At 42.8% G+C, this 24,981-nt stretch overlaps 1 protein-coding gene across 6 annotated transcripts in view; it reads left to right on the forward strand.

Annotated features, from left to right (window-relative positions):
* LOC6585847 (fibulin-1) overlaps positions 1-24,257 on the forward strand; it is a 157,017-nt gene extending 132,760 nt beyond the window's left edge. For all 6 annotated transcript variants that reach the window (XM_044007155.1, XM_044007158.1, XM_044007157.1 and 3 more), the window contains 2 exons: positions 23,667-23,897; positions 24,009-24,257. In XM_044007155.1, coding sequence (XP_043863090.1) covers positions 23,667-23,897; positions 24,009-24,171 — 394 coding nt within the window. In that variant the 3' untranslated portion in view covers positions 24,172-24,257. The remainder of the gene's footprint in view (positions 1-23,666; positions 23,898-24,008) is intronic.
* The last annotated feature ends 724 nt before the right edge of the window (positions 24,258-24,981 follow it).

Below are 24,981 nucleotides of genomic sequence, written 5' to 3' on the forward strand. Positions count from 1 at the left end.
ACACAATCTACAAATGCCCAAGATGCGCAAACTTGTCTCCTAGTCTTCGCCTGAATGAGGTCCGAAAGGCTGGCTTATGTTTGAATTGTCTCAAGGGAGGTCATCAGTCGCGACAATGTGGCTCGCGCAGTTGTCGGGTCTGTGGAGTCAAGCATCATACGCTTCTTCATCTCGGCCACTCCAGCACATCGCAGGCAGCAATTCCGCCCCATCAACAATCTTCAACATCAAGAGTACAGACCATCCCTCAGCCCTCAGCACCAGCCACTACTCTCTTATCCAAGGATCGGCACAGCGATGTTGTGCTCCTGGCTACCGCAGTGGTTCTGGCAAGGAATCGGTTTGGCGAGCTTGTTCCTTGTCGTGCACTTTTAGATTCAGGCTCTCAACTACATCTCATTACAGCCAGATTTGCGAATCTCCTGCAACTTAAGAGAACAAAATCGGTGGCATCTGTATGCGGCGTAGGCGACTCCAATGTTGCCATGGATGGCAGCAGCATTTGCCTCACTCTTCAAGCTCATGCATCTGAATATACAACTAGCATAACGGCTATGGTAGCTACAAATATAACTGGCAGGCAGCCCAGTTCTAATGTGAATACGAGCAATTGGAGCATACCGCAAAATATAGTGCTGGCAGATCCAGCTTTCCATAGGCCGCAACGAGTAGATCTGCTTATCGGAGCTAGCCTGTTTTATGATTTGCTCTGTGTGGGACAAATCAAGTTGATGCCTGGACTTCCATTGTTACAGAAGACTCGTCTTGGTTGGGTTGTATCAGGTGGCGAGGCTCGCAACCACAACTCCGTGCTAATAGCTTCAAAGACGCCTTTGGATCCGATTACAGACTCCTGTGCTGATATCAAGTTGGACAGTCTCGTTCGTCGCTTTTGGGAAGTTGAGCGCTGCAGCGATTCCATTGTAAAGTTCAGCAAGGAAGACTCAGACTGCGAAGCGCATTTTGCGAGGCATTACAATCGATTGGCTAGTGGCCAATATACAGTACGCCTGCCTGTTAAGCTTAGTTGTGAGCTTCTTGGAGATTCTTATGAGCAAGCGCGACATCGGTTTCTCAATTTGGAGAAGAAATTGAGTTGTTTGCCGCATATAAAGTCTCAATACTCAGCATTTCTGAAAGAGTATCTTGAACTTGGTCACATGTCACGCGTTCCTCTAAATTCATTCCATCTATGCAGATATTTTCTTCCTCATCACTGCGTTCTGAAGGATGATAGCACAACTACCAAGCTTCGCGTCGTCTTTGATGGATCTGCATCTACAACAACTGGGCATTCGTTGAATGACATTCTAATGTCAGGTCCCGTCATTCAGCCAAAATTAGTCGACATATTATTGCGCTTCCGATCTTATCCAGTTGCACTCACCGGCGATATTTGCAAAATGTATCGTTGCGTGAAAGTACCTGAGCCGGACAGCTATCTACAATGCATTTTATGGAGGAATTCGCCAGATGATGAGTTGGAAGTTTTCAGGCTTGATACGGTAACATATGGAACAAAACCAGCGTCATTTTTGTCTGTGCGCGCCATGCATCAGCTTGCCGTAGATGAAAGGAACGCATTCCCAGTCGGGTCCGACGTACTGCTTCGCGATTTCTATGTTGATGATTTGATTAGTGGAGGAAATTCAGTCGAAGAAGCAAGACTTGTTATGCAAGAGACAGCTGGAATCTTGGCATGTGGGAAGTTTAAATTGAGGAAGTGGTGTTCAAGCCATCCCATGGTGCTGGACGGCGTAACAGACTGCGACAAGGAATCGCTCATTAGGTTCAATGATGGCAGCGACATTACAAAGACACTTGGCCTTGCATGGGATCCGGCATCTGATCAACTTCTTTTCTCATATCTAGCCCTGAATTCAGCCTCTAAGCCCTCCAGGCGCTCTGTTCTCTCGTCTATTGCTAGGTTTTATGATCCCCTCGGCCTGGTCGGCCCAGTAATAACGAAAGCTAAAATCTTCTTGCAACAACTCTGGAGGCATAAACTTGATTGGGATGAGAGTCTCCCGTCTGCATGTCACACTGCATGGCTAGACATTTGCAGCAACTTTGGCAATGGTCTTAGTAGTGCATTTCCCAGGCTATCATTAATACCAGGATCGAAGGTTGAGGTCCATGGATTCTGCGATGCCAGCATCGAGGCATACGGAGCTTGCATTTATATTGTATCCAGAGGTCAGCATACCATCAGCAGGTTGCTTTGCTCTAAGTCTCGAGTTGCGCCTCTAAAAACGCTCACGGTTCCCAAGCTGGAACTATGCGGGGCAGAGTTGCTTGCGCGTCTAATGAATGAAGTGGCTCGCTTAGGCATTTTCGCAGGCGAGTTTCATTGTTGGTCTGACTCTACTGTTGCGCTTTCTTGGATCAATGACGAGCCCGGACGATTTAACGTTTTTGTTTCAAATCGCATCGCCACGATACAAGATCTCACATCAGCAATGGAATGGCACTATATACCTACAACACTGAATCCCGCGGATATATTATCTCGGGGTGCATTGCCCTCGGATTTAAATGCCTCATTACATTGGTTCAACGGTCCAGGTTTCCTCTGTAAGCCCAGATCTCAGTGGCCAGTCTCAGCACTTCCAGAAAGAACTTCAATTGAGCGTCGAAGAACTGTGCTTCTTGTAAAGGACGCAGTCCATGATGTCTCTATGGACTGCAAGTTTGTGAATTCTTTCGGCCGCTTGCAGCGTACGTTTGCATACGTATCAAAGTTTATTAAAAAAAGTCATGGTCCAGGAATAACCCTAGCAGACATCCGGAACGGCACTCATATACTGTTAAGAATGATTCAACGAACACATCTCTCAGACGACATAAATGCTCTTCGAAATAAAGGAATGGTTCCGTCATCCAGCAGTCTAGCCTCGCTGTCACCGTTCCTTGATGAGATTGGGCTGCTACGTGTCGATGGTCGTCTCAAAAACTCAACTTTAAATTTCGATAGTCGCCATCCAATTATTTTGCCCAAAGTTCATCCAGTAACTAGAGCCATCATAATGCATTTCCATCAGCGAAACTTGCACGCTGGTCCCCGAGCAGTGCTAGCGTTGGTTCGTTCCCAATATTGGCCAATTGGAGGTAGAAAAACTGTAGCCAGTGTAATTCAGAGATGCGTAATTTGCTTTCGTGCAAGGCCCCGACTCGTTGAACACATAATGGCAGATCTACCCAAGGATCGAGTCGACGGCTATCGGGTCTTTGGAGTGACTGGAGTCGACTTTTGCGGACCCTTCTTTTACAAGCCTGAGTCACGAAACAAGGCGCCTGTGAAATGCTACGTTTGTGTGTTTATTTGTTTTGCTACGAAGGCTATTTGGTTGGAGTTAGTCAAGGATTTAACTACCGCGGCATTTTTGCATGCACTTCAACGTTTCATATGCACCAGAGGAAGGCCAAGTCAAATCTGGTCGGATAACGCCACAAACTTTCTTGGTGCCCGCAATCAGCTTCAGGAGTTGAAGCGTCTATTTCTGTCAGACACCCACCAGAAGGCTGTGAAGGATTTCTGTTTGGCAGACTCAATCGAATGGCATTTCATCCCTCCACGATCACCTCACTTTGGTGGCTTGTGGGAGGCTGCAGTGAAGACAGCGAAGCATCATTTTTACCGATGTGTTGGGTCCTCCGTCCTAACTTACGATGAGCTTCGCACACTGGTTTGCAACATCGCTGCTGTCGTTAATTCACGCCCTTTAGTTTCGATTTCAGAGCACCCATCAGACATAGACGTGTTGACTCCTGCGCATTTCATCAACGGTGGCCCTCCTTCGTCTTTCAGTGAGCCAAACCTAACCGGGCTCAATTTTAATCGTTTGGATGCTTGGCAGCGCGTAAGCTATCTCCAGCAGGTGTTCTGGACTCGTTGGCGGGACGAATATCTCAACTTGTTACAACAGCGAGCGAAATGGAGAACTTCCAAACCTGGCTTGGCTGTTGGCAACATAGTTCTTGTGAAGGATGAGAATCTACCTTCACTTAAGTGGCCACTAGCCAGAATAATCGAACTTATCCCTGGAAGTGATGGCGTTGCACGGGTAGCCCTACTAAAAACTGAAGCTGGCGAGATAAGAAGAGCTACAAATAAGCTGTGCTTGCTGCCCCTTAAGGATTCTGTTGAAGACTAAGTCTTCAACGGGGGGGAGGATGTTGGGCTCAGCAATCATCGCTTCATTGTAATTAAGAGCGGCAGTTCATAGAGTATGTTATCATGTAAGAGAATTTGTAACGGAGATCACGCTCTCCCTTTTGCGTTGTCTCTTTCACCCACGCACCGGCTCAGCTTAATCCGCCGGCTCGCGTACATTGTAGTTAGTATGCAATTAACTCTTGTTTAGAGCAGATGCTGTGTTAGATTGACTATTACAAACATAGTAGCGGACAGCACGACAGCCTAGTCGCTTGCTCGCGTCTATCACATAAACTCTGTAAACTCAAATAATCGCTAATAAACTAATCACTAAGTAAATTCAATCGTTTAATAATTTAAAGCTATTCGAAAAATCTCGATAGCTCAACACCTGGCACGTTCCAACTCCTCATGTGTGAGTGTATTACCATTTTTGTTTGGGTGTCGTAGCCGCATTATATATGCTATAATGCGTTGTAGTCTTCGGAAGGAATTATTGTGATTGATGGAATAGATTACATCACATGTTTTTGCGACAGGAGCTGCTACAGCCCTTGGGTTTCCCTTTCGTCCCAATGTGTCGTTAGCGCTGGGAATTTTGACGAACGGCTCTGGCCATTTTGATGGTGATCCATGAAGGAATAATGGCCCGTGTAGCCACAAGGTCGTTGAATCCAGATTCTTCGCTAATGTTCCTCGTGACAGTATATCAGCAGCGTTGTTTTGTGAGGAGACATGACGCCACTGAGTTGCTATAGTCAATTCCTGGATTTTTGCAACTCTATTTGCGACAAAGGTTTCCAAACTGGATGATTGTGAATTTATCCATGATAGTACAATTCTTGAGTCTGTCCATAAATATGCTGGATTGCAGCTGCTCGTCATATTAAGGTCCTTTCGTACTCGAGCAGTGAGTTCCGCTCCTAATAGTGCTGCACAGAGTTCCAGACGAGGCAGTGATTGCCTTGATAATGATGCTACCTTAGATTTCGCACATAACAAGCGTACAGTTATTCCATTGTCTTTGTATGTCGCCCGAATGTACGTCGCAGCTCCATATGCTTTTTCCGAGGCATCAAGGAAGGTATGTATTTCCCGTGCTACTGGAATTTTTCCGTCAAACATGTGTCGAGGGATCTTGAGCTTGTTAAGACTTTGTAGATCGTCTCGGTATATTTTCCAATCTTGCTGAAGGCTTGGCGATAACTCCTCGTCCCATCCAATTTTTGATTCCCATATTTGTTGCATGAATATTTTTGCCCTTACCACAACTGGGGCAAAGATTCCGAGAGGGTCAAATATTTTTGCCAATTCAGAGCATACCGTTCTTTTTGTGATTTTCGTTGCCTTTGCCGCTTCAGCTCGTCCATGCAGGCTGTCAGATTTTGGACTCCATGTAAGGCCCAATGTCTTAATACTGTTGTCTTCCGTATTATCCAATTTCACCATTTGTGTTGTATCTTCCTTAGAAATTCCCGTGAGAATCTGGTCATGGTTAGCACACCATTTTCGAAGCCTTAATCCTGCTGGTAGAAGTATTTTGTTGATTTCATCTCGAAGTCTTATGGCTTCCGTTATTGAGTCTGCTCCCGTTAAGCAGTCATCAACATAAAAGTCATATTCTACTGCCTTTGCTCCGACTGGATATTGATCCTTGCTTGAATTTGCTAAATGCTGCAAACATTTTGTCGCTAAAAATGGGGCTGATGTTGTGCCGTATGTGACAGTTTTTAGTCGGTAGTACTTAAGCTGTTCCTGAGGTGAGTTTCTCCAGACAATCATCTGATGAAACTGATCTGCCGGATTCATCCATATTTGACGATACATCTTTTCAATGTCAGCGGTAAAAACATATTTATGAGTTCTAAAACGCAGTAGAATTGAAAATAATTCACTTTGTACCGTGTGCCCAGCGTACAGTATATCATTTAGGGCCTTGCCTGACGATGATTTAGCAGAAGCGTCAAACACAACTCGTAGTTTTGTGGTACTGCTATCTGGTTTTAACACACAGTGATGTGGAATGAAATAATGTGATTTCGGAACCATCTGCGGTGTTACTTCCTTCATGTGGCCGAGTTTTTCGTAATCCTTCATGAATTCCACGTAGTTGCCTTGTAGGTCTGGATCACGGCACAGTCTCTTTTCCAATGCTAAGAAACGCCTTATAGCTAGCTCCCGAGACTCTCCCAGTTCTGACACATCTTCAGAAAAAGGTAATTTTACTATCAATTTTCCGTCAACTGCCCTTTGTATATTCTCTTCTGTTGATTCCAGATTATCCAGTTTCCAAAATCGTTCCAATAGAGTAGTTGTGTCATCAGTTGTAGTTGCTACCGAGCATGTGGCGACTGTCGAAGTTGATCTGTTAACTCTTCCAGCTATTATCCAGCCTAGTTTGGAGTTTTGCATCATAGGTAATTTTGGGCTCCTTTTGATTTGCTCCGGTAGTATGAGCTCGAAATAATGTTCGGCTCTGAGTAGTAAGTCAATCTTTCCAGGTTTCGCAAAGGTTGGGTCCGCCAATGGTATGTTGCTTGGTACCCAAGATATGTTGTCTATTTTGTGGTTTGGTTGATCCGCCACAATATGTGGTAACACGAACGCCTCTACTCGTGTCGTGTAACTTCCATTTTGAGATTTTATGAGGACATTGACCCTGGATTTCATTTAACTTGGGTTTCCTCCAATGCCTTCGATTCGCATGGTTGAGTTTTTGACTGCAAGTGATAACGTTTTTACAGCTCTTTCAGAGATCATGTTTATCTGAGAGCCTGAATCCAGGAGTGCTCTGAAACTTCCATATTGGCCGTTGTTTCCATGCACTTCGACTCGAGCAGTGGCGAGTAGCACATAATTATTTATTGTACTATGTGCTGCGGCAGTTATTTTGACGTCATCTTTGTTCTCCAGATGTAGCAACGTATTATGTTTTTTGTTGCACTTCATGCAATTGCGTAGGAAACATGATTTTGCCATATGATTGGGCCGCAGACAGTTTAGGCACAGTTTTTGGTTTAGTGCCCATTTTAGTCGTGCGTCTCCAGATTTTGACGCGAACTTGTCACATCGATAAATTTTATGTTCTGCTGAATCACAGAATTGACAGCCTTTATTGTTTTCTGTTGAGGCAGACGCGCATATCCTTTGCTTTTCTTTAGGGACGTATTGTTTCCCTCCTATCGCTTCCAGTGCCAAGAATCTTTGTTCTAAGAAGGCTAAGAATTCCTTGATGGGTTGTAGCTTTCTTGTGTCTTTAATGGATTGCTCATACAGTACATGAGTAGTCCTGTCCAATTTTATTGCCAGTAGCACTAGCAAAAGTGGATCCCAATTGTTGACTTCTATGCCGCCGTTTCTCAACGTAGCTAACGTTTCTTGAATAATATCGTGGAAACCTTTTATTGATGATGCATCGTTTGTCACTGACGGTTGATCCAAAAGTTTGTGTAGAGTCGTTGTAGTCAGGACTCGCTTGTTGTCAAAACGCTCCTTCAGCATCGTCCAGGCAGTTTCATAGTTGGACTCTGTTAGATCCAAGTGTCTAACCAGTCTTTCAGCATCTCCAGAGAGGTTTGATTTTAAGTACCACATTTTTTGTACTGTTGGCAATGTTGCCTCATGAATCATTTTAGTGAATAAATCATGAAATTGTTGCCATTTTAAATAGCATCCGTCGAATTGTGGTATGGATACCTTTGGTAGCTGTACTTGAGTTTGGGCGGCTGCAGCATTAATTGATGGCTTCACATCAATAGGCGTGGATTGAATTTGGAATATGGCTGCTTCTGCATTCAAATAATTTTCCATGTTGTATCCAAGAGCTATTGGATCTTCGAACAGTCTGAAGATCTCGAAGTGAATATGGTTTATTTTTTCCCAATATTCTGTTACAAGGGGCCTGAATCGGGCCTGTGACTCTTGTGTTATCTGACCAATCAGTCTTTGTAGCGCTGCTAGTAACGCGGTTTGATGCCTTTGGAGAGGTATCAAGTCCGAGCGTGCTGTATCTGGAGGGCTTAGCTCGTTCAATTTTGTGGAAAATTCCTCCTGATATTTAATTACGATGTCCTTGATCTTTGAGAAGTAACCTTCCCTTACATAAGGATTCTCTACAGGATTTTCCGCCATTAGATTCCTTATTTTCTCATTTCCTTGATCGAAGGCACTCCAAAGCTGATTTAACTGAGCAGCCTTATTATGGAAGTATGTTGCATTTGACTTCCGTTCCTGAGGATCCTTTTTATAGTTCCTAATTAGAGCTTGGATCTCCTCACCAAGCGTGGTTTGGTTATTAATTAAACTCTCTATTTTTAATTAATTTGTTTTATTTTTTATAAATTCGTTTCTTTTTTCTTAATTCTTGTTGTCTGATGTTTGATTAATCAGAATGATGCAGTAGTGCTGATGCCTATGCTAACTTGTCGCCAAGATGACAATCCTGGTGAGTCTGGTTGATTGAGTTGAGGCCGATTCAGCGCTTAGTTTGACCACTTGTTGATCAATTCGAAGATATAGGATTCGCCAAATGAATCCACTGTATTTTGTTTGGTTATGAAGATGTTGGTCGTTAAGTTGACCACGTCTACCGGTTGATTTAGAAATAGGGTTCGCCAAATGAACGCTATGATTTCTAAAAATTCGTCTTCCATCACGTCGGGGTCACCAAATGTTGATGTTATCTATTAGACCTTGGTACAAAACCAAGACTAGGTAGTTGTATTTGTGTTTAATTGTAAGCCTCTAGTACAGAACCAGTGACTACGGGCGTCGCAACAAGTACTTGAACCAGTTGGACAACGGAGATGAGTATCAAATAGTGAAAGACGAGACTCGTTGCTCTATTTTCAAGTGCTATTTTCTTACTAATTTATTTTATGAACGTAATGGCCTTATATACTATTTTTAGGTGGTAGGTATCAATACAAGACAGTGATTATGGAATTTTACTTATTTAATAAACCTAAATAAATATATAAAAGGTTTTATTACGGTCAGAAAAGGCTATCTTATAACAGATAACCCAATACTTATACCTAGCGATAATGATGGGTTATTTGCTAATTGTTCTGGTACTGCAGATAACCATTCTACCTACTATCTTAATTTGTTTAGGATGAGTTATGTAGATTGTTGATTGTAGATTGAACACAAAACTCAGACAGGAGGTATAATTAAATAACTAGCTTTCGATAAGGTTTTTGATCGATAATAAATTATCGGGAGTAGTTATCGATATAAAAAGAAAAACTTGATATGCGCGATATACACGGACCTAGGAAAAAAAATTTCAAGTCTCTAGCTCTTATATCTTCTGAAATCGACGCGTTCATACATACGGACGGACGGACGGACGGACGGACGGACAGACAGACGGACAGGGCCAAATCGACTTAGCTCGTCGCCCTGATCAAGAATATATATACTTTGTGGGGTCTGCCACGCCTCCTTCTCTCTGTTACATACTTTTAACAAAACCATTATACCCTGATTTCCCATTTTCAATGGGTTCAGGGTATAACAAGTAAGAAAGCTCTAGTCGAAACTACTCGACTACGAGATCCCCTGAACCCTTGGAGTAATAGCTATTTCAATAATTTTTCGCGTCTTTCAGCTTACACAAGAAACACACACACACACACACACACACGCACGCACACACAGGCATACATACACACACATATGTACACACACACACACACACACACACACACACACACACACACACAAACACACACACATACACAAACAATTACATACATATACACACACAAGCATAAACACGCATGGGCGGCAGTGAGCGCTTACTATGATAACTTAATTGCTTAATAACTTTTTTGTGGACGTACGATCTTCATGAAACTTTCAGATTATGATTATGACATGGATATGCATGTAATTGCCAAAGCACAAGTCTCTAGTATTTGAAATACGCTTTTTACAAAAGTGAGGGTGAGGGGGTGAATTTAAGGGTGGGGGGTAAATTTTAACAAAAAACGAAATTGTATAAATTGCATATAAGCATACATTAAAAATTTGGAGACTAGCAATAAAGGTGTAGAAGATATAATTTTATAACTGGTTTTCGATAAGGTTTTTTATCGATAAAAAAGATCGGGATGAGTTATCGATTTTTAATGATAAACTTGATATGCGCGCTGTAATTACGAACATTTTAAAAAAATTTGAAGTCTCTAGCTCTTATATCTTCTGAAATCGACGCGTTCATACATACGGACAGACGGACAGACGGACAGACAGACGGACAGGGCCAAATCAACTCAGCTCGTCGCCCTGATCAAGAATATATATACTTTGTGGGGTCTGCCACGCCTCCTTCTGCCTGTTACATACATTTCAACAAAACCATTATACCCTGATTTCCCATTGAAAATGGGTTCAGGGTATAAAAAGGGAAAAGAGCAATGGACCCAAATGGCTACCCTGAGGTACACCAGACGAAACAAAGATAAGTTTAGACATAGCTTTTCTCAGCAAGAGTCTTTGGGATCTACCCATTAAATAGGATTGTGATTCACACAAGTCTAGTTGAAAATCCTAAGCGTTCAAGCTTAAGAATTAGTATGTGATTATGTAATGAGTCAAATGCTTTACTGAAGTCAGTATAAATAACATCAGTTTGCATTTTTTAGAGAAACTGTCATTGACAAGCGAAGTAAATTCAAGTAAATTAGTGGACGTTGATCGATTTTGAACAAAACCGTGTTGAGATGGCTAAACAATCGATTTGCAAAAATGCTGCAAGGCAGATGTTATAATTTTCTCAAATAATTTCGGAATAGCAGATAATTTCGCAATGCCTCTATAATTGAAAATATCAGATCTTTCTCCTTTTTATACCCTGAACCCATTTTCAATGGGAAATCAGGGTATAATGGTTTTGTTGAAATGTATGTAACAGGTAGAAGGAGGCGTGGCAGACCCACAAAGTATATATATTCTTGATCAGGGCGACGAGCTGAGTTGATTTGGCCCTGTCCGTCTGTCTGTCCGTCTGTCCGTATGTATGAACGCGTCGATTTCAGAAGATATAAGAGCTAGAGACTTCGAATTCTTTTTTTAAATGTCCGTAATTACAGCGCGCATATCAAGTTTATAATTAAAAATCGATAACTCATCCCGATCTTTTTTTATCGATAAAAACCTTATCGAAACCCAGATATGAAATTATATCTTCTACACCTTTATTGCTAGAGTCTCCAAATTTTTAATGTATGCTTATATGCAATTTATACAATTTCGGTTTTTGTTAAAATGTACCCCCACCTCTAAATTCACCTCCTCACCCTCACTTTTGTACAAATACTAGAGACTTGTGCTTTAGCAATTACAGGCATATTCATGTTATAATCATAATCTGAAAGTTTCATGAAGATCGTACGTCTACAAAAAAAGTTATTAAGCAATTAAGTTCTCATAGTAAGCGCTCGCTGCCGTCCATGCGTGTTTATGCTTGTGTGTGTATATGTATGTTTGTGTATGTGTGTGTGTTTGTGTGTGTGTGTGTGTGTGTGTGTGTGTGTGTGTGTGTGTGTGTGTGTGTGTGTGTGTGTGTGTGTGTACATATGTGTGTGTATGTATGCCTGTGTGTGCGTGCGTGCGTGTGTTTTTGTTTTTTTTTTTTTTTTTTTATATTCATTTATTGACAAAATTATATAACAAATTGCAAGTTGCGTGGTGGCTAGGATAGCGCGCGGTGCTTGCGGGACGGCCGTAAAGCATTGCTTCGCAAGCACTATGCGCTACCATACCGGCTATGACGAGCGCCGCGTCATCGGAGATAGTCGTGAAAGCGCAGCTGACTTTGATTGCGCTCAGTCTGTAGATCGCGCAAATGCCTCGGCTGTAGCTCGGCGTTGCCATCGCTCTTGCCCATATTGGCGCAGCATAGAGGATGACAGACCTAAGACGCTCATTAGGAGGAGACGTCGTTGCTGTTTAGGTCCCCGCGTGTTAAGCATGATTCTCGAGAGAGCTCTACAAGAATCAGCTGCCTTTTTATGCACATATTCTAAGTGCTCGCGGAAAGTTAATCTTGTGTCTATCATGACACCAAGATATCTTATCGCCCTCTTTGACGCAATGGTGACGCTGCCGATCTTTATATTGGCAGTTTCCACTCTTTTGCGACTGCTGACTAGTACCACTTCGGTCTTGTGTGCCGCTAGCTCGAGCCCAGCTCCTGTCAACCAGCTTCGTATGCGATTGATACTTTCGCTGCACATATACTCTGTATCTTTGAGCTCCTTTCCTATGGCTACGACAGCTACATCATCAGCAAAGCCAATGGTGTGCGCGCCTGCTGGTAGTTCCAAGCGCAGTACGCCGTCGTACATGATGTTCCATAGGAGAGGCCCCAACACTGAGCCTTGGGGTACTCCAGCTTACACTGTATGAGTTTGGGGACCCTCACTCGTGTTGTATACCAGTGTTCTTCCTCTGAAGTAGCTCTTTATTATCTCTCTTAGATATTTAGGGATATTATATTGTGACAGCGCATTCAGTATCATATCCCAACTAGCTGTATTGAAGGCGTTCTTAACGTCCAGGGTCGCGATGATGCAGTATTCCTTCGTCCCGTGCCTCCATCTGGTGAATTGAATAGCGGAAGTGGCCAGACCGACAACTTTGTTAAGCGCGTCCGTTGTTGACCGGGCCTTCCGGAATCCAAATTGGTTTAGTGACAGGCCTTCGGCGCTTGCAATCGCAGTCTCCAGCCTAGAGCAGATCAGTTTCTCAAACACCTTTCCCATGGTGTCTAAGAGACAGATCGGTCTGTACGAAGATGGTTTGCCAGCCTTGGGTAGCAATACCAGATTCTGGGCCTTACATTTTGCCGGGAACGTCTCTTGGATCAGGCACTAGTTAAATAATTCGGCGAACGTACTTGGGTGCAAAGCGAGGGCTAGGTTTAGCGCACGATTTGGGATCCCGTCCGGCCCTGGAGCTGTGTTGGTTCTAAGACCTCGGAGAACTACTGATATTTCTTCCTCTGTAACTAAAACAATTTCAGTGCTCGTTGAGCCATGATCAGCAGACTCGGACTCAGAGGCGTGAATGGAGCTTAAACTTTCTGGAAAGAGCGTTTCCACAATCGATTTAAGCTCCAGACGATCCGTAGGCTGCACCTGTCTACCTGCGTATAGTCTTTTAACTACTATCTTATATGTCCTGCCCCAAGGGTCATATTCGGCTGAGTCGCACAACTCTAGAAAGCATTCTCTTTTGCTTGCCCGAATGGCCCTCTTCAGCTGTCTTCTAGCTGCCTGGTAAGCTAATTGTTTCTCAAAAAACGTAGACCTACCGCGAGCCTTTTGGTAGCTTCTTCTCGCCTGGATACATTTGCGACGAATGTCACCTATTTGTGCATTCCACCAATACGTAGGCTCTTGTTGTCGCGTGAACTGCTTGCGGCGTAACATGCTGCTATTGCAGGCACTCTGTATTTGGGCCACCATTTGGCATGCTCTGGCCTCAGCATTACCAATTGTGCCCAGAGACTGAATGGCCTCTGAAAAGACCGCGGGATCAAAAGTATCTAGCCGATACGACTCCCTCCACAATGTTGACACCATGGCAGGTGGCTCACCTATTGTGAACAGAAGTGCCGTATGATCGCTGCCTGTATAGCTATCGCAATGGCTCCATGTTGCTCCCCGAAAGAGCGATGAAGTGACAAAAGTAATGTCGATAACAGACCCGTATCCCGCCCGACTGAAGGTGTACTCATGGCCAGTGTTGAGCAGTGCAACATCTAGTGTCGCGAAGATCTCCAGTAGGATACGACCTCTGGCATTTGTTGTGGGGCTACCCCATTCTAGCGCCCAGGAGTTAAAATCGCCTGCTATTATGGCTTTCCGACCCCTAGCATCCTCGGCAAGCTCGTCGAGCACCATCGTGAATTCACTGAGCTGCATGCTGGGGGCCAGATAGCAACTGTAAAGCCATAAGCTACCATATCGGCCACATACGAACCCATTGAATGACTTAACATTCGAAAGTACCACAACGCAGGTTTGCCATTAACGTCTGTTGACCATGTCCTAGGACAGCTGGTTCTACAGTGGTGAGGCTCACTGAGAAAAGCTACATCTATACATTTTTCCCTAATGGTCTGCTCTAGAAGATCTTGGGCAGCAACACAATGATTTAAGTTAAGCTGCAAAAACCTTAACATTTCATTTTACGAGCAGCTTCACGGTAAGATGGGCACTTGAAGCTGCCTGCTGAATGGTCCGTCTGCTTTTCACCTTTCCGGATGCAGAGGCTACATTTTGGTGGCTTGGTGCATGCTTTGGCACTGTGACCCATCTCTCCACACCTGAAACAGGCGCCCTTTAGGTCACAGTCGCTGCGAAAGTTTGCTGCCATATGACCGTAATCGAGGCACTTAAAACAGCGTTTAGGCTGTTCCACGGCTCGGATACGGCAAACTACCCAACCTATTCTAATTTTGGACAGCTCGAGCAGAGTTTCAGCTTTCCCAATTGGAAGAGCAACCGTAGCTCTTTGCTGTCCACCAAAAGCTGGCCGAAGCGATTTGATAGCCTCAATGGGGAGTGAGCTATCCTTCAACTCCACCCTAATTGCCTCCAAGATCTTCCCTTTGATCGCTAACTCATCTAGATCGCGAATCTCAACTTGAGCCGATTCGGTAAGTGTTTTAACTACCGCTCGGTCTCCCAAGGCCTTGCCTACAGCTTCGTGCAGAGCCTCAGCGCTATGCTCCGGCTTCCTACTCAGTTGCAATAAAAGGTCCCCCTTAGCTTGCCTTGAACGTCGCTGCTCAGATGCTTCAAATTTGGGTCACTTTTAACTACGCGAAGCATGTCCGCATAGCTGCAACCCCCTACGCCTGAAATCGCAATCGCGTCAGTCCTGGTTCGTTTTTGCATAGGCTTTCGCCCTTTAACGACTGTCCAGCTGCTCTGGTTTGTCTGTCGAGCGGCCTGGTTTGAAGTTTCAGCTGTAGCCCGTAGAGCCATTGGTTCTTTTGGGTTCGCTGCACTTCTATTGGGCCTCGGCTTTTTTGAGGGAGTTTTCCTCTGTTCGGAGGCAACTTGGGAGTATTGCTACCTACTGTAGCACTAATGCTCGCTGCCTTAACATTTTCGCCTACTTTTTTGAGTGGCGTGGTCTGCACCTCACAGTTTTTAACCGAACGGTTGCAGAACGCTTCGGCCGTCTTGTGAAGGCTGACCAGCCTAGCCAGCTCCTCTCTCATTAAGGCATTTATATGCCGCTGACCCCCAAATAAGGCAGACAAACCCTCTAGTGTAGCTCCTATTTGAGCTAACGCTTCTTTTAGTGACTTGGGTGCCTGGCACTCAGCCACTGGAGCCTGATTAGAAGTCGACGGCTGCGCCAACGCCCTCTGTTGCTGCGGCGATCGCTGCAACGAGGAACGACGCGCGAAAGCTTGCAGCTCCTCCTCCATCATGGCCTCCATATTGCTCCGACTACCACGGCGTGAAGCCTGTAGTGGGCAATGGCTACTAATATAATCTGAGTTTACAACCCGCAGTAACTTAAACTCAACTTGACTATAGCGGGAGCCCGAAAGTATGCACTACTTTTAATAACTGCTACTTCACTCCAGCAGCTAGGTTGCTGTCTTTGCTAAGGCTTAGCAACTCACCAACGTTAGTGAGCAGCTGATTGCCCGATGCAATTTCCAGCACTACTAACAGCTGTTAGAGTGAATGCACCTGATTTTTATTATTGCGCAAGTGTGACGCCTAAAGTAACAAAATTTACGCGCCCACAAAAGACAAGGAAAGGAAAGAAGCCCTGACGCCAAAACAATGACGCTATAGCCCCCCCTCTCTTGCACCACCGAATTATACCGCTTGGGAATTCCACGAACCGCCGCGCAGTAAGTCTCTGGTAGTTTTTTTGAGGTCGCTGGGTACGCCGCGCCCACAGCAAACACGTTGATTTCAGTTCTTTCCACTTTCACAGGGGAAAACACAGTTCAAGCTATTGTCTACGATGGATCACGATGACATCGACCGCACTCCGTGAAAACGCAACTCGAACTCCAGCGTGCGTGTGTGTGTGTGTGTGTGTGTGTGTGTGTGTGTGTGTGTGTGTGTGTGTGTGTGTGGGTGTTTCTTGTGTAAGCTGAAAGACGCGAAAAATTATTGAAATATCTATTGCTCCAAGGGTTCAGGGGATCTCGTAGTCGAGCAGTCTCGACTAGAGCTTTCTTACTTGTTTATATAAGGGAATGATGAAAGATTCATTCCAAATTTTAAGGAATACGGAAGTATCTAAAGATAAGTTAAACAATTTTAGTAATTGTGACTGAAGAGAATCACTGCACTCTTTAATCACACAACTAGGAATGTTATCGGCACCAGGAGAGAAAGATGATTTCAACGTCCTTATGGCTGCAGCCAGAGAGGCTGCAGTAACTTTACGAGTATTAATAGACCCATATTCATGAAGTGAATATGGATATGAGTTGCTGTAAAGATCAGCTGAAGAATAAGTGGATTGAAAAAAATCTGCAAATAAATCAGAGGAGTCCTGGTCATTGCAAGTTTTTACACCACCAAGGACAAATGAGGATGGCAAACCAGTAGATTTACGCTTCATGTTCACAAATGAGTAAAGCTGTTTAGGATCTCGTGCAAACTGATGTTTGCAACGTATAAGATAATTCTCATAACAACTAGAATTTAAAAGAATGAAATTTGACTTGGCTATATATTTAAAACATTTAGTTTTAATGTTTCTTAAGTTCGAAAGTGTCTTAGTAAACCACGGAGGGTTATTTGCAATTGGTGAAATATGATTGAGAGGGACACAAAGATCCAAAATAGAGTTTAAGGTAGTATAAAAAAAATTATGCTGCCAAATTAATATCAGTCGACTCGTATAAAATAGACCAGTCTGTCGAATTAATTAATTTATTAAGCAAAACAAAATTGCATTTACGATAACAGCGACTTGGATTAGTAGGCAAAGGAGTATAAGTGAAATGATTATCATCAGCTAATAAAACCTCTAAAGTGGGGTGATGTATATCCTCAGGTAAACAGAAAGGAGTTGCTCTCGTGATATTAATGAGCGACTCATGATTAATGAACACAAGATCTAGTGTGCGACTTAGATGATTAGAAATTGAGTTCATCTGAAACATAGACAGGTTAAACAATTCATCAAAAAGATAGTGATCAATTGTCGGAATAAAGTAATTTGCATTACATGCTGGTGACCAAAAAGTGTTCGGAATATTAAAATCACCCAACACAAGAAGCAAATCTCTATCATTTACATGTTCATAAACTTCTTTAATACAATTTATATGTTGAGCATAAACTTGTACATCAGAAGAGGGAGGGATATAAGAACATGTGATATATAATGAGCACGATGGGAGAGGTAGTTTAACCCCTATAATCTCCGCATCATGAAGGGATGAGAAGGTAAACAATTCGGAGAGGATAAGGGATTTAACAGCAATTAACACCCCACCCCCCCTGCGCATCGAACGGTCGAGTCTATAAGTAGTGAAATTACTTGAAAGAATTTCACTATTATGAATATTATTACTTAGCCATGTTTTAGTGAATGCGATAATATCATATTGTACACTAAAACTATGTAAGAATAGACTTTTAAGTTTAGAATTTAATCCACGTACATTTTGATAAATCAGGGACAGCTGAGAAGAAGTTTGTAAATTATTTAGTTTTTTGGTACACTGTTTGATGAAGATTGCACCGAAGGTAAATTCACTGAAATAGGCGTCGATCTGTTATGATTTTTGGGCTTTAATTCATGAACAACCACATGAGGTGGCCAGAAATTAGGATCACATAGAGTTTTAAAGTATTCTACCGGCACATTGATTTTGAATGAATCAATTTCACGCGGAGTTGCGAAATTAAACTTCGATATAAAAACATTGGCCGACAGCGTACTTGAGATAAAAGCTGATACTGCCTCACAGGTCGTTTCAAATGAAAGCCTAGATAAGAAAACTTGCTTTCGAGGAGAGACGACAGATAAGGTAATGCCAGGAGAGGCTGACTTATTATCACTCTTCGTTTGAACAACTATAGGAGATGTATCCAATATCCAGGGACGAGAGTTTCAATAGCAGCATTAACATGGGGAATAGACTCAGGATCAGGTAATGTAGGGTCCAATGAGTTAGGCGCCGATGATAAAACGGAAGCACAAGGTGAGGGTGGAGCGAATTAGGTGACGATGTTAGCGCAGAAGGAGGTACCAACAACAACGGAGCCTCCAATTGAGAAGGGCGACTCTCTTCAGCAGCATCCACATCACTGGATAATTGCATATAAATATTCTTCAATTTTAAAAATTGAGCCCTAACAGCGCTATACATTTTAGAAAAATTAATCTTTTTTTCTAAGCACAACGGACAAGACCCCCACTACCAATTTTTGCTGTGGACATAATCTTGTCATAATCACGACCAGTGAGACCTGCACATTTAGTGTGCATCAAAACCAGCAATGTACAAATTGCGGTGGTGCAGAGTCCACTGCCTGTCTGAACGAGCAAGATTTTTTACAGCAACTCATATTGGCAATTGGGATCAAATAGAAATTACCGAAACTGAAGAAGCTAAAATAAAAACAAAGAGGATAAAAAGTATGTTGACAGAGCAAATCCAACAACAACAGCCGTTACAGAGCGTAACGAAAGAAACACAGAGAGAATATTTGCACCGCACGACGATTGAAATTCGAGAGAGCAAGTATGCAAACACTCACACTAACCAATGTACATATAACAAGTAAGAAAACTCTAGTCGAGAGTGCTCGACTAGATACTACCCTGAACCCAACAAATAAAAATGCCCATTTTGTATGGCTGAAATTTCAATTTCGATGTATTTAAAAATTTAAATAAAATACCAAACAAATTTAATAAAATATAAAAATATTTTGAAACAATTAAAAAACTTAACATCAGTTGCACCGATCGTGATTCGAACCACAACTTCTCGATCGAGCGTCATGCAGCTAACACACTAGGCCAACCCACTCCTGCTAGTGGCGCTGGCAAAACTCAAATAGATTCACTGCTGCTGCGCCATCTACCAAAACTAAACGAAACTAACAGCTGATGTGATTCAACGAATGTTTGTAGAAGAAGTTTGAATGTATGTGTGCACACGCATACGATGCTATTTTAGCTGCTGCACGTGCGTTTGTTAATTGGCCAAATATTTGATGATTTTTAATTAATTTTTGACTGAACGGAATTTAATGAAACTTTCAGCATATGATCTACATATTATATTGAATATTTGAGAAATTTAAAAAAAAAAGAAAAATATTCACAATTAGTTATAGTGGCATCTGACTTGAACTTGAATGTTTTTACTCGATAAAAACATAACGGGATGATTTATCGAATTTTAAAAGCAAACTCGACGTCCGCGCTGTATATACGGTCATTTAAAAAAAAATCAAGTCTCTAGCTCTTATATCTTCCAAATCGAATCAGCTCGTCGCCCTGATCAAGAATATATATACTTTGTGGGGTCTGCCACGCCTCCTTCTGCCTGTTACATACATTTCAACAAAACCATTATACCCTGATTTCCCATTGAAAATGGGTTCAGGGTATAAAAAGTGAAATGAAGAGAGCGCCAAAAACAATAGAAGCACTAGAGTAAAATACAAAATAATGCAAATATCCAACCGATGCTTCGCAAAACTTCGCAGATTAAGAAAAGCAATTATAGAAAACACAGCCACGGATCAAACCTTGCATAGGAATAAACAGCCACCAGCAAAAATCAAACTGACCGCAGTTGTGTGAAATATAATAAAAGCAATTAATTATAAAAAACAAGCAAATTTGCTGAGAGCTCTGGGAACTATGGGTTTTGCGTATGTGTGTTTTTTCTATATTCGTTTATTTACAATCTTATACTACAAGTTGCAAGTTGAGTGGTGGCTCGGATAGTGCGCGATGCTTGCTTGGCCGTAAAGCATTGCTTCGCAAGCACTATGCGCTACCTTAGCCTGGTACAGCTCGTCTTCTCATTCGCTCGACTCTGCGCAGCTCCATCATCACTGTGGCCGCGAAGGTGCTTGTTAGTTCCCAAGCTTCCTCCGATTCCAGCATGGCGTTGACTAAGTTGTCCGCTCTAATGGAGCGGCCCAGTGCCTTTTCTAGACGACGCCTCTCCTCCAGGAACCGTTCACATACGAAAAGGATGTGGTTGGTGTCTTCCACATGCCCTCGCCCGCACCAGGGGCACTCGTCAGTTTCCCTCGTGACCAAAGCGCTTCAAATAGCTCCGAAAGCATCCATGGCCCGAGAGGATCTGCGAAAGATACAAGTTAACCTCGCCATGTTTGCGGTTAACCCATGGCTCGAGCTCCGGGATGAGCTTGTGCGTCCACCGCCCTTTAGCTGAGCTATTCCACTTCCTTTGCCATCGTGCAATGCTGTTGGCCCTGATAGCGTTGTGTAGCACAGACGCGTGCGAATTCCGCTCCACGGCTTCGGCGACCAGGTACTCCAGTGGCACCATGCCGGCTATGACAAGCGCCGCATCATCGGAGATAGTCGTGAAAGCGCAGCTGACTTTGATTGCGCTCAGTCTGTAGATCGCGCAAATGTCCCGGCTGTAGCTCGGCGTTGCCATCGCTCTTGACCATATTGGCGCAGCATAGAGGATGACAGACCTAATGACGCTAATTAGAAGAAGTCGTCGTTGCTGTTTAAGTCCCCGCGTGTTAAGCATGATTCTCGAGAGAGCTCTACAAGAATCAGCTGCCTTTTTATGCACATATTCTAAGTGCTCGCGGAAAGTTAATCTTGTGTCTAACATGACGCCAAGATACTTAATCGCCCTCTTTGACGCGATACTGACGCTGCCTATCCTTATATTGGCAGTCTCCACTTTCTTGCGACTGCATACTAGGACGACTTCCGTCTTGTGTGCCGCAAGCTCGAGCCCAGCTCCTGTCAGGCAGCTTCGTATGCGATTGATACTTTCGCTGCACATATCCTCTGTATCTGTATGCTCCTTGCCTATGGCGACGACAGCCACATCATCAGCAAAGCCAATGGTGTGCGCACCTGCTGGTACTTCCAAGCGCAGTACGCCATCGTACATGATATTCCATAGGAGAGGCCCCAGCACTGAGCTTCCAGCTGACACTGTATGAGTTTGGGGACCCTCACTCGTATTGTATACCAGTGTTCTTCCTCTGAAGTAACTCTTTATTGTTTCTTTAAGATATTTAGGGATATTATATTGTGACAGCGCATTCAGTATCATATCCCAACTAGCTGTGTTGAAGGCATTCTTAACGTCTAGGGTCGCGATGATGCAGTATTGCTTCGTCCCGTGCCTCCATCTGGTGCCTTGTATGGCGGAAGTTGCCAGGCCAACAACTTTTTCTAGACCATCCGTTGTTGACCGGGCCTTGATTTGGTGATAGGCCTCCGGCGCTAGCAATAGCAGTCTCCAGTCTAGAGCAGATCAATTTCTCAAACTCCTTTCCTATGGTGTCTAAGAGGCAGATCGGTCTGTATGAAGATGGCTCGTCTGATGGTTTGCCAGCCTTAAGTAGCAATACCAGGTTCTGGGTCTTCCATTTTGTAGGGAACGTCTCTTGTAGTAAACATTCGTTGAATAATTCGGCGAACGTACTAGGGTGCAAGGCGAGGGCTAGGTTTAGTGCACGATTTGGGATCCCGTCCGGCCCTGGAGCTGTGTTGGTTCTAAGACCCCGGAGAGTTACTATGATTTCTTCTTCCGTGACTAAAACAATTTCAGTGCTCGTTGAGCCCTGATCAGCAGACTCGGACCCAGGGGCGTGAATGGAGCTTAAACTTTCTGGAAAGAGCGTTTCCACAATCGATTTAAGCTCCAGACGATCCGTAGGCTGCACCTGTCTACCTGCGTATAGTCTTTTAACTACTATCTTATATGTCCTGCCCCAAGGGTCATATTCGGCTGAGTCGCACAACTCTAAAAAGCATTCTCTTTTCTTCTAGCTGCCTGGTAAGCTAATTGTTTCTCAGAAAACGTAGACGAATGTCACCTATTTGTGCATTCTACCAATACGTAGGCTCTTGTTGTCGAGTGAACTGCTTGCGGCGTAACATGCTGCTATTGCAGGCACTCTGTATTTGGGCCACCATTTGGCATGCTCTGGCCTCAGCATTACCAATTGTGCCCAGAGACTGAATGGCCTCTGAAAAGACCGCGGGATCAAAAGTATCCAGCCGATACGATTCCCTCCACAAGGCTGACGCCCTGGCAGGTGGCTCACCTATTGTGAACAGAAGTGCCGTATGATCACTGCCCGTATAGCTATCGCAGTGGCTCCATGTTGCTTCCCGAACGAACGAGGGCAGCTGGTTCTACAGTGGTGAGGCTCACTGAGAAATGCTACGTTTATACATTTTTCCCTTATGGTCTGCTCTAGAATATCTTGGGCAGCAACACAATGATTTAAGCAAGCGAATTAGAAAAGCAGGAGATGCCAACAACAAAGGAGTCTCCAATCGAGAATGAGGACTTTCAAAGTAAAACTGATTTAATATCGAAAGTATCAAAATATTCGTAAGGGTCAAGAAAGAATAAAAAATTATTATATATCGCATTCTTAATTTATATATACACATATCCTTGTTATGCAACTCAATAGAGGATGCAATCCGCAATTACAGAGTATTCAATATGCGTCAATATGCAACTATTTTTGGGTCAGCTCACCTGCGAAATTTCAGCGTTGCAGATTGATACACTTTTATCTGATTTGTCACGTCACTAATGGGCGTAGATATTCGCCATATTTTTATTTCGATTTACCACACCCTTACTGGGCAGATAGTAATAAACAGACAGACGAGCTTTGCCGCACAGGATTTGATATTTCAATATTCTTTCGCTTCTTTTAGGTATGAGATAAATATATTAGAGTTAGGCTGATGTCAGAGTGGCCGCCATAAGCAATGCGATAATATGGAGCGACAATAAGCGAGAAAGCTCTACATGCAGATTTACATATAATCGCTTAAAACATGTCAGAGTGCAAGCGAAACGAGAAGAGAGCCAATGTCAGAAGTAAAGTGAGTTGCGAGAAAGCATTCCTTAATCGTTTTCTCGCTTTATCGCATGATAAGTAGTAGATGGAATATATTCTTTTTGGCAATTCAAGCAATATTTCTCTTTTTCCTTCTGACATGCCATCGCTTTGCATATCGCTGCGATAATTATCGCTTATAGCATCGCATCGCTTATCGCGGCCAGTCTGACATCAGGCCTAGAAGCTTAAGCAATTGATAATTGAGTTACTGTTAACCTCTATTGATGACCCAAAAATAATTTTTGATCTCATTAGCCATTTAAGTGGGAAGTCAGGTTATAGTGGTTTTATGAAAATCTGGCTGAAGGATTTATGGGATATTGTATTGGCGTAGACGCGACTAAACCACTCTTACTTGATTTTTATATAATTTCTAATATTTGCAGCCGATGTCGTCAAAGTAGTAATTTTTGCGAGGGAGAAGAGTGTTACACGAAACCATCTGCTTTCACCTATAATTTTATAACATTTGTATCCAAATTAATGATACCGCCAGATGGTAGAACAATATTTACCCTCCGTGGACCCATATGGTATGACGATATTGATTTTGAACTGAAAATAATAAGAGTTCAAGCAGCACCAAACATTGTAAAAGCAACAGACAGTTATTTTGAGTAAGTATATACTCGTATAGAAATACAAAGAATTAATATATCAGATAATTATTACAATAAACTACCAATTCAAAAATAATCCAATAATCCACTATATTTGTCTATTTCTAGCACGTTGAAAAGCAACAATCAAGTGAATGTGATATTAAAAAAAAAACTCGAGGGGCCACAAGATGTTGAACTTGCTTTAAGTATGACGGTATTTACCAATGGAATGCCTCGTGGCAAAAGTGTTGCCAAACTGTTCCTGTTTGTTTCCCAATATACATTTTAATATAATAACCATTTTCGATCTATAAAATGTTGTTGCAGACTAAAGCTTAAATAAAAAATGTTAATTTTTTCTTACATCAATCAGAACTAGAAAATCGTCTGTTTATTTGTTTTTATACCCTGAACCCAATTTCAATGGGAAATCAGGGTATAATGGTTTTGTTGAAATGTTTGAATGTATATTTATATGCATTTTATACAAATTCGGTTTTTGTTAAAATTTACCCCCCATCCCTAAATCAACCCCCTCACTCACACCTTTGTAAAAGGCGTATTTCAAATACTAGAGACTTGTGCTTTGGCAAGTGCACGCATATTATTGTTATAATTAAGATCTAAAAGTTTCATGAAGATCTTATGTCCACAAAAACAGTTATTAAACAATTAAGTTCTCATAGTAAGCGCACACTGCAGCCCATGCATGTTTATGCGTGGGTGCTTGTGTGTGTATGTGTTTGTGTGTGCGTGTTTCTTGTGTAAGCAGAAATACGCAAAAAATGATTGAAATAGCTATTGCTCGAAGGGTTAAGGGGATCTCGTTGTCGAGCAGTCTCGACTAGAGCTTTCTTACTTGTTATATCCTGAACCCATTTTCAATGGGAAATCAGGGTATAATGGTTTTGTTGAAATGTATGTAACAGGGAGAAGGAGGCGTGGCAGACCCCACAAAGTATATATATTCTTGATCAGGGCGACGAGCTGAGCCGATTTTTTTCCGAAGATATAAGAGCTAGAGACTTGAATTTTTTTTATATGACCGTGTATACAGCGCGGACGTCGAGTTGGCTTTTAAAATTCGATAAATTTAATT

This window comes from Drosophila mojavensis, unplaced genomic scaffold (genome assembly GCF_018153725.1).
Source record: "Drosophila mojavensis isolate 15081-1352.22 unplaced genomic scaffold, ASM1815372v1 contig_151, whole genome shotgun sequence".
Lineage (NCBI taxonomy): Eukaryota > Metazoa > Arthropoda > Insecta > Diptera > Drosophilidae > Drosophila > Drosophila mojavensis.